At 41.8% G+C, this 15,254-nt stretch overlaps 1 protein-coding gene across 1 annotated transcript in view; it reads left to right on the top strand.

The window, feature by feature from the left end:
* The window catches only part of ADGRV1 (adhesion G protein-coupled receptor V1), a 568,898-nt gene that overhangs the window by 134,535 nt on the left and 419,109 nt on the right, over nucleotides 1-15,254 (top strand). Inside the window, exon 51 of the mRNA XM_062211963.1 lies at nucleotides 14,968-15,190. Coding sequence (XP_062067947.1) covers nucleotides 14,968-15,190 — 223 coding nt within the window. The remainder of the gene's footprint in view (nucleotides 1-14,967; nucleotides 15,191-15,254) is intronic.

Here is a 15,254-nt window from a genome sequence, read left to right as displayed (position 1 = left end):
TGCACGTCCACACCTTCCACGTGGATCCACAATGTCCCTGTAATTTGCTTGGGGTTTCCTCTGCTGTTTTCTACTTAACTTTCCTGAGACTGGAGACTCTCCATGTGTTTTTTTTTTTTTTTTTTAAACTATCTTCCCCTAGACGAGACCAGTAAGCTCCCCAGTTAGCATTTCCATTTCCTTAAGTATTAACATTTTTGTGATTAACAGTCATGGTACATATGTAGGGGATGCTGTGCCATGTTTCAGCACACACACAGTTCAGTCTGCTCTGATCAAACCAGGGTAATTTGGGGTTCCCTTTCCTTGTTATTCTTTCTCTTTGGAGCCTCTGAGCTCCTGTCTTCTATTGGTTCATAGGTTGGGTCACAAGTTATTGTAGTCACCCGGCTGCACTGTAGGCAGTTCTCTTGTTCTCGGCTGTCAAATGTGAGGCCACAGGAAGGTAAAACAGAGGGTAGTGGGCCAGGATGAGCCCCCGGATTCTGGGTGTTTGGTGTTGTCACTTACTGGCTGTTGTCAGTGGGTCACCAGGTGGCACAATCAGCAGCCGCATAGCGTGCACAGGTTGTATGTGAGATGCCAGCAGCGTTCAAGCTGAGATGCGTGCATGTGGGGCTGGTGGAGGAGCTGAGAGCTCAGAGGGCCCCACCATTCTCCATTCTACTTTGTTTCTATGAGTTCAGCTTTTTTTCTGTTCCGGTTAGAGGTTGAGCATCCCTAATATAAAAATATGAAATTTGAATTCCACATTTTTTTTTTTGACAGGCAGAGTGGAGAGAGAGAGAGAGAGAGAGAGAGAGAGAGAGAGAGAGAGAGAGAGAGAGAGAGAAAGGTCTTCCTTTGCCGTTGGTTCACCCTCCAATGGCCACTGCGGCTGGCACACCGTGCTGATCCGAAGCCAGGAGCCAGGTGCTTCTCCTGGTCTCCCATGGGGTGCAGGACCCAAGCACTTGGGCCATCCTCCACTGCACTCCCGGGCCACAGCAGAGAGCTGGCCTGGAAGAGGGGCAACCTGGACAGAATCTGGTGCCCCGACCGGGACTAGAACCCGGGGTGCCAGCGCCGCAAGGTGGAGGATTAGCCAAGTGCGCGTGGCGCTGGCGAAATTTGAATTCCAAAATGCTCCCAAATCCAAAACTTTTTGTGTACTGACATTGTGTTACAAGTAGGACATTCTATACTGTGGAACTTTTTTTTTTCTTTGACAGGCAGAGTTAGAGAGAGAAAGGTCTTCCTTTTCTGTTTGTTCACCCCCCACATGGCCGCTACAGCCACCGTGCTGAGCTGATCCCAAGCCAGGAGCCAAGTGCTTCCTCTTGATCTCCCATGCAGGTGTAGGGCTCAAGCACTTGGGCCATCCTCCACTGCCTTCTCGGGCCACAGCAGAGAGCTGAAACAGAAGAGGAGCAACGGGGATAAAATCTGGCACCCCAACCGGGACTAGAACCCGGGGTGCTGGCACCGCAGGCGGAGGATTAGCCAAGTGCACCGTGACTTTTATAAACAGAATAATGCAAACATTGTATGAAGTTGCTTCAGGCTGTGTTTGTGAGGCATATGTGAAATGAGAATGATTTTTGTTTACTCTTGGGTCTCAGCCACAAGATGTCTGTCTCTTTGTCTCTCTGTCTCTTGTGTGTGTGTGTATGTACATATATGGAAAAATTCACAAAATCTGAAAAATTTAAAACCCTAAACTACTCTGTGCCCAAGCATCTTGGATAAGGATAATTAATCTATGTAAGTGAGCTTGTGCAGTATTTGTCTTTCTGTGTGTAGAATCTTGTGTTGGTGTCTGAGTTCAATCTGCTGTATTATCAGTCACGGAAAATCCTATTGTCCATTCATGGGAGAATGAGAGAGAAGTAGACTGTAGCAACTTAGTATTATAAAACAGTTTTGACCTCACACATCCTCAAATGGAGCGTCAAGGACTCTTACAGATCTGTGGATCACACTCTGAGCACTATTAAGGCAGAGAAATCCTTGAAGGCATTTCAAAGGTAAGTGATGATGAAAACCCAGCTTTTCAACCCCACTCATCTTTAGTGTATTAAATATTCTGGAAGAAATACCTTGCAACTACCCAGGCAAGAGTCGAAGAAAGCTCTGAGCTGGAGTGAGAGATTAGAAATGCATATTGAATAGGAGTCGCTGTCAACTGTGGGAGCCAAGTTGTCACATCTTGGCAGGTGGGAGGGGATCAGCATAGAATTTAGGAAAAGATATGGAAGCAACACCTCTGGTGGGAACTGGACGGATCTTGTTTCCAGATGTCTTGATGGTGCAGGGGCATCTATGGGGAATTAAGATGTGGGACTGAAGTCAGGAGGAAATCAGAGTTACAAGTTTAGATTTCAGACACTTGGATGTCTAGAAGGTTGAACTCATGAGGGCTGAGATGTACAAAGTAGATAAAGCTCACAGATGAGAACTTGGCATAAGCAGAGGAGTGTGTCTGGAATTTTCCTCGCAGGTGCCTGACTGCTGCTTTCTCTATCAGCCACTGTAACCTTTAGGCAACATCATCCTAAACCACCACAGCCACAGACCAGGAATTGGAGACTATTAGCCTCACATTAATCACAGACCATTTATCTCCTTGTCTTGGTTTCCACGTTTTCTACTCCTCCTCTGAGCTCTGTGTCCATACCACATTCCTGCAGCCACTGGCACTTCCCTTCTGGGCTAGTACATTGCCTCCTGGCCTCCACACTAGCTCCGCTTTGTGCACTTGTATTCTCATTGTGCTCAACTTCTTACTAAAAAACCTACGGTAAACATTGTGGTGGATCATAAAAGTGTGGTGTTACCTTATGACATACAGCTTGAGTTGCTTTCTTATTCACTCACCAATTGATTGAATAAATTGTCTTTTATCATGTATTTGTTTTGAGTACTTCTTGTATACCTTAGGTTTTCAAGTAGACTGGCTCTATTGAAGTCATTTATTCAAAATAGTTTCATTAATGATGTTTGAGTGGGTCATTAATTAACATTATAGAAGACCCTTTAAAGTATTAAAAAGTATATAATGGGAATCTTTTCCAGAAGAAATTGTGAGAATTTCTGCCAGAGGCTTGTTATGGGACTCATTATGAGATATCTTTATTTCTTTTCTTTCTGTGACTTGGAATTGCAGAAAGATGAAAAGATTGTAGCTAATTATTTAGAATGGCTTATTGTAGATCTCGTGAAAGCTCATATTATGCATTAAGCAATTGTCAAGGACTTTCTTATGTATCAAATGTTTTATTAAAAGTATTATATTGAAGCCATGACTGTTAAGCTCACTTATTCTCATTAATGACTTGACAGATTATTGGGTGGTGACTGAATAAATAAAAGAGGACAAATGGATGTGACAGTGAGTGCAAGGACAGATTTATCTTCCCATCTCCCTTCTCTCCCTTTTACTTACTAGATTTTATTTTTTCGAATGTAAAGCATAGTAGTCATCCCTAGGGAAAACAAGGGTAATTGAAAATTAAGACATCTTTTCCCTAGAGAAGTTTTTTTTTTAATTTTTTTGTAAAGTTACAGAAAGGAAGAGACAGAGATCTTCCACTCCCTGACTTTGTCCCCACATGGCTCCAATGGCTTGAGCTGGGCCAACCTGAAGCCAGGAGTTTCATCCAGATCTCCCATGTGGGTGGCAGGAGCTCAAGCACCTGAGCCATCTTCCATTGTGTTTCCCAGGCCATAAGCAAGGAGCTGGATCAGAAGTGGAGCAGCTGGGATATGAACTGGCACCTATATAGGATGCCAGCATTACGGGTGGTAGCCTCACCAGCCACACCACAATGCCAGTCCCCCTGCAGAATTTTAACATGCAGTAGGGAATTTTAACATGCAGTGGGTTTATACATTATCATATAAATAATTTTATCTATATATAATAATCAATGGAAATAATTTCTATGAAAGAAACACAATATGGAGAGGACTTGACATGATCTAAACTCCCTTAAGAATCATTTAGTTGAGAACCATACTGTAAGTAGGAGTTAATGAGCAAGGAGCTGAGCACAGGCAGGTTCTAGGTAAGTAGAACAGTATGTGCAAAGAAGTCAGGTTGTGACCAGGAGCAGGAGCTTTTAGGGTAAGGGTCAAGAAAGGGCAAGTGTGGTCAACCACAGGCAGTGAGAATACGGAGTATAACCAAAAATGCAATCAGATAAATCGGATACACACTTAATGGACTATTGTTTTTATCTTAAATATATTGGAGATCCCTTTATTAGAAGGTGATGAGCTCTGAAGCAAGGACAAATGGTCCTGAGAAAACAAATGGTGCTGAGAAAACTGGATTTCCACATGCAGAAGTATGAAGCAGGACCCCTACCTTACACCTTACACAAAAATCCATTCAAAATGGATCAAAGACCTAAATCTATGACCTGATACCATCAAGTCCTCCAAGACAGTGGGACAGGCAAAGAGTTCTTGGAAAAGACCCCAGAGGCACAAATAACCAAAGCCAGAGCATCATACTTAGTGAAATGAGCTAGTCCCAAAGGGCCAAATGACAAATGTTCTCCCTGGTCTGTGAGGACTAATAGAGCACCTAAGAGGTGATCTATAGAAGTGAAATTGACACTTCGAGAAGGGATGACTTGAGCTGCCCTTGACTATTGAGGGTCAGTTTGATTTTTTTTGTTTTCGTTTTTTTTCATACTATTTGTTGAACTCTATTTAGCAGAGTTAATCCTATGTGTGTAAAGTCAGTTGAAAACAGATATCTGTAAACAATGAGTGGGAATAAGAAGGAGGAGGAAGTTTGTAAAGCTGCATAGTTCCACATACATTCCTAAGGACTTATTTCTAAGGGTACAGTTTAAAAACTTGCCATGGGACTCAAAATCCCATTAATCTGTGTGGTAAAAATGCAGTCTTATTTGTTAACTGATAATCTATGTTCAATTTAACACTTAATGTAAATTGTTGAAATTATCATAAATATAGGATCAAGTGCCTGATAATAGAAATAAAAAGAGAATGTTCCAACATGGGAAGCAGTCCACACAGCAGACTCCTAGAATAACAATCGCTTAAGTAACACTCTAACCTCCGAATTGGCCGTTAAGGCTTTCTGGTCTGGTTGAAAAGCCCATGTGAGCATTTAAGGCATGGAAAACCAAGACACTGTGGCAAAACATATTCTACATGAAGGATCCGTGTGAGTGAGACCCCAGCAGAAAGAAGTGGCCAAAGAAGGATGTACTATTCTCTAAAGGGAGGAGAGAACTTCTACTTTGCTTATGGCCTTGTCCAAATACTGAAAGAGTTTGTGGACTCAAAAGGATTGCATAGCCTAGGCAGCTAATGTCAAGAGCCTCAGGTAGTCACTGACATCATACGTAAGAGTGTTAATTGTTAAATTAACAACAGGAGTCACTGTGCACTAACTCCCCATGCAGGACCTCTGTCCTCAATGAGTTGTATTATATGTTAACTGTAAAACTAGTTTGTGTGTGCGTGCGCACACACAAATTGTTGAAATCTTAGTATAGACTCGGTCTTCTGTGTACAAAGTCAATTGAAAATCTTAATGGAGAATGAGAATGGCAAGGGGAGAGGGAGGAGGAGAAGGGGTGGGAGTGTGGGTCTAGTGGGAAGAAAATATAATCCTAAAGTTGTACTTTTTTTTTTTTGACAGGCAGAGTTAGACAGAGTGAAAGGTCTTCCTTCCATTGGTTCACCCCTCAAATAGCCGCTAAGGCCAGCACGCTGTGCCAATCCAAAGCCAGAAGCCAGGTGCTTCTTCTTGGTCTCCCATGCGGGTACAGGGCCCAAGCACTTGGGCCATCCTCCACTGCCTTCCCAGGCCCCAGCAGAGAGCTGGCCTGTAAGAGGAGCGACCAGGACAGAACCGGCGCCCCAACCAGGAGTAGAACCCAGAATGCCAGTGCTGCAGGCAGAGGATTAGCCTAGTGAGCTGCAGTGCCGGCCCTAAAGTTGTACTTTTGAGCTAGGCTAAGCTACAATGTTTAAGTTTTTGTTAAGGAATAAAAATTTCTAAAGAGAAAAATACCTAAATTCAAAAATACATTTAAAATATGGAACTTACTGAACATCGTAGCTTAGCCTACCTCAGGACACTTACATTAGCCTACAGCTGGGTAAAATCATCTCACACACAGCTTATTTTAAACTTATGTTGAATACCTCCTGTAATTTATTAATTGCAATACACTGTACATATCATTTATTCTTGTGACCAAGTGGTTCACTGTCAGTGACCAGCATCATAAGAACACCATACCACAAACTGTTAACACAGGAAAAGATCCAAATTCAAGATCCAAATTAACACCAATGCAATGTGCAAAAATTCTAATTAAAACCAATGAAAGTCGGGAACCATCCGCATGTGTGTGCAGAAAGTGTTTTCTCTGAAAATACATTTTTACTGCTCAAAACCAAATAGACATTTTTACTGCTGGACCAAACAGTTTATAAAGAAAAAATTCTCTGCTCCAAAGTACAGAATTTTAAGTAGCACTGGCTATATAATTTTCTTTTTGCTAGCAAAACTATGAAAACTCAAATAAGTTGCCTTCCTTGGAAATACTTAGGGAGCGGGTGTACATATTGAAGTCCCATGATGAAGTGATAGAGCCCCTGGGCCACTTACAGATCTGGAAATATAAGAATTAACTGGCAAGAGCTAAAGTGGGCACGCAGCACTGCACAACAAGCAGTGTCCTCAGGAAAGAACTGAGTTCCAGGGCAAAGAAATGAAGGGAAGGTTCAAGAAAAAGATCAGGATATATATATATGTATATATATATATATATATATATATACATATATATGTGTGTATATATATATGGATATATATATATATATGTCTGTTCAATAGGGCTTTGTGGAGGGGTTTCGGGAGTTGGAAGAAGTTCGAGCTGAGTAACTGATCTGGACCCCATATGGTGCAGAGGAGAACAGAGCAGATGGGATGAACCTGTCTTGGATTTCTTTTTTAGGTGATTGAACAGGGATGGACAGAGTGATGGTGTGATCCAGATGATTTCCAAAAATGATGATGCCCAGGTCTAATCACTTTCGTGAAGTTTGAGAGAATATGGAAGGAGTTTGGCAGAATATGGAGGGAGGGATAACTGTCCTTCTAGTAGCTTTGAGGTTTAAATGAGATAAGAAGTTACATTATAGAATCTAGTACACAGTCATCACTTAGCAAGTGTTAGCTCTATTTTCTGACCCTCTTGTCCATACATATTACTTCACATGCCCTTCCAAGAGTAGAGTTTAGCCAGGGTTGGTTGGAGGCCACCTTCTACACACTGCTTCACCTCTTGCTAGACCATTGAGTTCTGTCTGTAGTAAAAACGGCTCTCGGCACCAAGGGACTTCCCATGTGTATTTGCCATCAATTACTGAGTAACAACCAGTAAACTTACCCAAAGACTCAAATCTGACTTACCCAATCAAACTCATTATCTGTCCTCACAAACTAGGTCTGCTCCCAGGTGATCACCACAAGAGTTCCAGGACCACCACTCATCCTCTAACTGCAGAAATTAAGATTCACTCTTGACATCCTCTTACCCCCCCACATCTCATCTACCACCAACTCGTATGGATTTTACTTGTTAGCTGTCTTCTGAATCTACTGATGATTTCTCAGGCTTGCTACCATCCAATGGCTCTAGTCTCAAGTATGACTAGCTTGTTTTCAGACATCTTCTTTAGGTATTTTTGACCATGAGAGCAAGAGCTCACTTTTTAAATCAAAGATGCATGCGTGCACACATGCGTGCACACACACACAATCTCACCCTGTCCCCATCTCATCACCTTTTTCTTTTCTTTTTTTTTAATTTTTATTTTTTTTTGACAGAGTGGACAGTGAGAGAGAGAGAGAGAAAGGTCTTCCTTTTGCCGTTGGTTCATCCTCCAATGGCTGCCGCGGTTGGTGCGCTGCGGCCAGCGCACCGTGCAGATCCGATGGCAGGAGCCAGGTGCTTCTCCTGGTCTCCCATGGGGTGCAGGGCCCAGGCACTTGGGCCATCCTCCACTGCACTCCCTGGCCACAGCAGAGACCTGGCCTGGAAGAGGGGCAACCGGGACAGAATCCGGCGCCCCGACCAGGACTAGAACCCAGTGTGCCGGCGCCGCAAGGCGGAGGATTAGCCTAGTGAGCCACGGCGCCGGCCTCTCATCACCTTTTTCTTTGCATTTTTACCACCCAGTTTAATGGGATTTGAGGTCCTCTGGCAAGTTTTTAAACTGTACACTTAGAAACAAGCCCATAGGAATGTATGCAGAAGTATACAGCTTTACAGTTACTTTCTCCTCCCTCTCTTATTCCCACTCTTATTTTTTATTGATCTATTTTGAATGACTTTATATACATGATTAACTAGGTTAAGAGTTCAACAAATAGTATGATGAAAAAAAAAAAAAACTGTTCACCAGCCAAGACTAGGGCTGTTGAAGTTATTGCTCCTCAAAGTGTCAATTTCACTTTACAAATTTCCTTTTAGGTGCTCTATTATCACAGATCAGGGAGAACATATGGTATTTGTCCTTTTGGGACTGGCTTATTTCACCAAGTATGATGTTTTCCAGATTCATCCATTTTTCTTTTTTTTTTTTTTTAACAAATGACCAGATTGCATTTTTTGCTGCTGTGTAGTATTCCATAGAGTACATATCCCATAATTTCTTTGTTCATTCTTCAGTTGATGGGCATTTAGGTTGATTTCATGTCTTACCTATTGTGAATTGAGCTGCAATAAAATGTGGGTGCAGATAACTCTTTTATTTGCTGATTTCATTTCCCTTGGGTAAATTCCCTGGAGTGGGATGGCTGGGTCATATGGTAGAGCTATATTCAGATTTCTGAATTATCTCCAAACTGACTTTCATAGTGGTTTTACCAGTTTACATTTCCACTAATAGTGGATTAGGGTACCTTTTCCCCAAGATCCTCACCAGCATTTGTTGTTTGTTGATTTCTGTATGAAAGCCATTCTAAATGGGGTGAGATGAAACCTCATTGTGGTTTTGATTTTCATTTCCCTGGCAGCTAGTGATCCTGAACATTTTTTCATGTGTCTGTTGGCTATCTGGATTTCCTGTTCTAAAAAACATTTAAATCCTTTGCCTATTTGTTCACTGAGTTGTTTTGTTGTGGAATTTCTTGATCTTTGTATATTCTGGCTATAAATCCTTTATCAGTTGTATAGTTTGCAAATTCTCATATTCTGTCAGTTGCCTCTTCACTTTCCTGAGTGTTTCTTTTGCAGCACAGAAGATTCTCAATTTGATGTAATCCCATTTGTTAATTTTGGCTTTGATTATCTTTGCCTCTGGAGTCTTTTCCAAGAACTCTTTGCCTTTGCCAATGTTTTTCAGGGTTTCCCCAATGTTCTCTGATAATTTGATGCGTCAGGTCATAGATTTTGATCTTTAATCCATTTGTAGTGGATTTTTGTGTAAGATGTAAGGTAGGGATCTTGCTTTATGCTTCCACATGTAGAAATCCAGTTTTTCTAGCACCATTTGTTGAAGAGACTGTCCTTTCTCCAAGGAGTAGTTTTAGCTCCTCGGTCAAATATAAGTTGGTTGTAGACATTTAGATTGGTCTGTCCATCTGTTTTTTGTACCAGTATCAGGCTGTTTTGATTATAACTGCCTTGTAGTATGTCTTGAAATCTGGTATTGTAATGTCTCCAGCTTTGTTTTTGTTGTGTAAGATTGCTTTAGCTATTTGAGGTCTCCTGTGCCTCCATATGAATTTCGGCATCATTTTTTCTAGATCTGAGAAGAATGTCTTTGGTATTTTGATTGGTATCACATTGAATCTGTACATTTCTATTGGAAGAATGGACATTTTTATATTGATTCTTCCAATGCATGAACATGGAAGGCTTTTCAATTTTTTATTTTCTATTTCTTTAATGTTTTGTAATTCTCATCAGAGATCTTTGACTTCCATGGTTAAATTTATTCCAAGATATTTGATTTGATTTTTTGTAGATATTGTGAATGGGATTGATCTAAGAAGCTCAGTCTCAGCCTTGGCATTGTCTGTGTATACAAAGGCTGTTGATTTCTGTGTGTTGACTTTGCATCCTGCTACTTTACCAAACTCTTCTATGAGTTGGAATAGTCTCTTAGTTGAATGTTTTAGAATCCCTGTATATAGAATCATGTCATCTGCAAATAGGGATAGTTTGACTTCCTCCTTCTGAATTTGTATCTTCTTTTTCTTGGCTAATAACTCTGGCTGAAACTTCCAGGACTGTATTGAATAGCAGTGGTAAGAGTGGGCATCCCTGTCTGGTATCGGATCTCAGTGGAAATGCTTCCAACTTTTCCCCATTCAATAGGATGCTGGCCGTGGATTTGTCTTAAATTGACTTGATTGTGGTGAGGAATGTTTCTTCTATACCCAATTTGCTTAAGTTTTCATCATGAAATGCATTGTATTTTATCAAACACTTTGTCTGCATCTATTGAGATATTATCCCATTGAATTGATCCCTTAATCATTAGTTAGTGCTCTTCTTTGTCTCTGTTAACAGTTTTTTTTTTTTTTGACAGGCAGAGTGGACAGTGAGAGAGAGAGAGAGAGAGAAAGGTCTTCCTTTTGCCGTTGGTTCACCCTCCAATGGCCGCCGCGGTAGGCGCGCTGCGGCCAGCGCACCGCGCTGATCCGATGGCAGGAGCCAGGTGCTTCTCCTGGTCTCCCATGGGGTGCAGGGCCCAAGGACTTGGGCCATCCTCCACTGCACTCCCTGGCCACAGCAGAGAGCTGGCCTGGAAGAGGGGCAACCGGGACAGGATCGGTGCCCCGACCGGGACTAGAACCCGGTGTGCCGGCGCCGCAAGGCGGAGGATTAGCCTATTGAGCCGCGGCGCCGGCCTCTGTTAACAGTTTTTGTGTTAGTCTATTTTGTCTGATTTTGGGATTGCTACACAACTCTTTTTGGTTTCTGTTGGCATGGGGTCTTTTTCCATCCTTTCAGTATGCATGAATCTTTGTTGTTTAGATGTGTTTCTTGTAGGCATTAAATAGATTTTTTTTAGGATTTGTTACTTTATTTGAAAGACAGAGTTATGGAGAGGGGGAGGTAGAATGAGAAGTCTTCCATCTGCTGGTTTACTCCCCAGATAGCTGTAATGGCTGGAGCTGATCTGGAGCCGGGAGCCAGGAGTTTCTTCTGGGTCTCCCACATGGGTGCAGGGGCCTAAAGACTTGGGCCATTCTCTACTGCTTTCCCTGGCCACAGCTGGGACTGGAGCAGCTGGGACTCAAACTGGTGCCCATATGGGATGCCAGCACTGCAGGCGGCAGTTTTACCTGCTACGCCACAGCGCTGGCCCTGGGTTTTGTTTTTTTAATCCATTCAGCCAGTATGTTTCTTTTAACTGCAGAGTTGAGACCATTTACATTCAAGGTGACTATTGATAAGTAATGACTTTGCCCTGCCATTTTTCCAAAAATATTCCTATTTTTTACTTTGAGTTTCCTTTGAACTTTTACTGAGATTTTCTTCCTTTGCCTTCTGTTGTTAAGGCTTTCCACTGCATTTTTTTCTATCATATCTTCATTTCCTTTTGAGTTCTCTTTAAGATCTGTTTAATGGGAGAAATTTTCTTTCATTTCCTGTACAGATTTCAGTAATTTGTGCATTTTCTTCTGATTACTTCTCTGTAATCTTAACGTCAATTTTTTGAAACCCACTTCTTGAGTTTCTTCCATCTCATCATCTTCACAATCTAGTATTGAAGTGTTGTGTCCTTTTGGGGGCATCATGTTGTCTTCCTTATTCTTGTTTGTTGAGTTGGTGCATTTGTTTAGTATTTGTGGAGATACTCATTGTTTTTTTTTTTTTTTCTCCCTGTATCAGCTTTTATCTTTGTACTATGACTCTGTAGGTCAGTGGAGTATATGCTTTAAGTAAATATCTAGAGGCTTGTAGTCGGTGTGGCCAGGGAGCTCTGTTCAGTTCTCCAGAGTGAAGGGCATGTCTAAGGTGACACACCCACGTTTGAGGTGGTAATTTTTTTTTTTAGGTCAGAAGGTAAGTTTATTCTGCTCAGCTGAGTTCCTCTCCTCAAAGGAGACCAATGCCTGAGTGCTAGCCCCAGTGGGTAAAATATTCATCCGCTCTGCCCCAAGGACCACACAGAGGATCTGTGTAGTCCTCAGTGTAAGTTCAGTTTCCCAGCAATGTCTCTCTCCAGGTAACCAAGAAGCCCTGAGCGTGTGGAGTCTCCCACTGGGACTGCCTAAAGTCCCAGCCACACCATGAGCCCTGCCACACAGCCTCAGTTTTTTCCTACAGTTTCGGCCCAGAAACCTCCCACAGACATGAGCTCCTACCCCCGTGTTAGTTCTCCCCAGCAGAATCGGGAGTCTCTGCTTGGCTGGTCGCTGGGTGCAGACAAAAGCTGGCACAGCGGTTACGTATGTCCAAAACGGCACCTAATCTATCAGCTTGTTACAGGATGCTGTTGTAAAGTGATCAGGGAGAGAGAAATGTATCCCTCTTTTTCTTTGTCTTTCTGTCTCTCTCTCTGTGTATGTTTCTCTGTCTTTTTCTCTCTAGTTTGGCAGGTACACTATCCCCCATAGGGCTCCAAGCTGGGTTGCCTCTAGGCTCTTGCTGCAGCTTTAGCTCCAGTTGCTTGGACTGTTGTGGTCTGGTCTCAACTCACTTTCCAATGCTGGTGCGTAAACCCTTGGCTGCTGGAGTCCTGAGTTGTGGGCATCCACGCCTTCCATGTAGGTCCATTGTGTCCCTCTAATTTGCATAGCATTTCCTCTGCCATTTTCTCCCTAACTCTTCCCTGAGACTGCACTCTCTCCTCTTAATTTAAACTCTTCTGGACTAGAGCGGTAAGCTTCCTCCCTACTCTGCCATCTTGGAGCTCCCTGAAGGATTTTTTTTTTCATTTATTAAACTTTTATTTAATGAATATAAATTTCCAATCCCTAGGCCGGCGCCGCGGCTCACTAGGCTAATCCTCCGCCTTGCGGCGCCGGCACACCGGGTTCTAGTCCCGGTCGGGGCACCGATCCTGTCCCGGTTGCCCCTCTTCCAGGCCAGCTCTCTGCTGTGGCCAGGGAGTGCAGTGGAGGATGGCCCAAGTGCTTTGGGCCCTGCACCCCATGGGAGACCAGGAGAAGCACCTGGCTCCTGCCATCGGAACAGCGCGGTGCGCCGGCCGCAGCGCGCTACCGCGGCGGCCATTGGAGGGTGAACCAATGGCAAAAGGAAGACCTTTCTCTCTGTCTCTCTCTCTCTCACTGTCCACTCTGCCTGTCAAAAAAAAAAAAAAAAAATTCCAATCCCTGAAGGATTTTTAAGACTGACTTCATATATTTTCAACATTGACTGTCTTTACTGGGATGTCACCCCATTGTAAGTCAGGAAACATCTGTGTGAAGATTTGAAACTCTTGTGTTGCCTGCTGTGACTGTCAATTATCTTTTGGTTTCTACTCCTACAAATCAGATTGAGAAGACATATACAGGGGTGTGCTCTGAAGGCTAAGCCACTTAATCAGAGGTGTTCAGAACCCTGGATGATCCTCACTGAGGTATCAGATCAGCTAAGCTTGAATGTTGCCTTCCAAGTTTGTTCTTCCTTTTGAAAGTTTTTGCTTTTGCAAAACTTTATAAGACATGACCACTTAAAAATGGAAGTGTGTTTATAATTTTCTTGATCTTTTAGGCAGCCTTTATTAAATGGTACAGTACTTCAACTGATTACTATAAATAAACACGGTCACTAGTTTTTTATATAAGCACGAGGGACTTATGGAACAGTGGTCTTTATACTAACTACTTGTTGATTTCTTTATTTAGTGGAGGAATAAGCATGTGGGTATAAATTGAAAGTATATTATGGCACAAATTAAAAGGAGGGAGAGAAGGATGGTATGAAGTATCATTATGAGCTTAAAATAGTATGTATGAAATATTTGAAATCTGTTTAGCTAAATAAAAATCACATTTTTTAAAAAAATAGTAAGGGTATGTGGTTTCCCATTATAACATGTAGACTAGAATTTTGGAAGAGACCCGTGTTATTACATGGATCCATGTGCCATTTTAATACCTAATCTTTATGTTGCAATGTGTTCCTCTAAGTGCTGGCATTTGTGAATGGTTTTCTATGGTTTCTTTTATCCCCTGTCCTAAATATAGTTTAGTATTGTATATCACATAGTCCCCTTTGCTTCACAACTTCTGTAGATAGAAATCTGTTGTATTGCTTTGAACTTTTTAAAGCATGAGTCCCTTATAGCAAAAGTATTGGTAAAATAAACTCCAGTCACCATAAATTTGTTCATATCCTTTGGCCTAACTAAATACCTTGAATAATTTATCAAGTGAACATAATTAATATAAAGAATTCTGTCTCTGCTTAATTAAAATTTAATAGTACCCAGTGTAGGGAGATGATGAAACATATTGAAGTTCAGTTCTATGTTTTATTATGTATGCACTAAAATTATAAACTTGAACTATATAGCAACATATGAAGTATAAAATCATGTATCTCATAGCATAAGATTGTTAGGAAGAAATTTTATTTATACTATATATAGCTATGTCAACTGTTAATTCATATAGACATTAAAAAGCAAAATACAAAAATAAAACTTCCAGTGTCAGAACATAAATATAAATAGATATTGAGATTAATACAATAAATAAATACCAAGATAGTCCAAAGAAATTCTAGGGTCTATTTGGGTTTTTACCCATCAGTGATTTCTTCTGTTAAATGGATTTGAGTACACTGCCAAGCTGATTTGATCATTTATTATTTACATTATTTCCAAAATTAAATCATATGTTGTTACCTCAGAAATCCACATGGAACTTTGATTGTTGGAAATGTTTGGCTTCGGCACTGTCCAGGAACTGGGTGAGCTGACTTTCCTTCTCATTCCGGATGCATTCTCTCTTTCCTGCAGTCCACATTCTTCTCCTTGGCCAAGAGGTGTCTGCTCTTTATGGCTGGAATTCGGAGCTGAATCGGTTCTCTTTCGCTCTGGAGGCGCCTTCGGCCCATGACGCAGCTTCTGTCACAGTAAAGTCCCTTAATTTGAGCAAGAATTTAATTGCTGTTGTGGGCACTGCACATGCACACCTGTGTGAGCTGGCCTACGTCTCCGGCCAGTCTGACTTTATTCCTAGGTAGGCTCAACAGTTTGTGCTGTGTGTCTATGTTCACTAATTTTGTTTAGCAGCTAATTTCTAA

Source organism: Lepus europaeus, chromosome 15, assembly GCF_033115175.1.
Source record: "Lepus europaeus isolate LE1 chromosome 15, mLepTim1.pri, whole genome shotgun sequence".
NCBI classification, from domain to species: Eukaryota; Metazoa; Chordata; class Mammalia; order Lagomorpha; family Leporidae; genus Lepus; species Lepus europaeus.
This window is presented reverse-complemented; position numbering and strand designations above follow the sequence as displayed.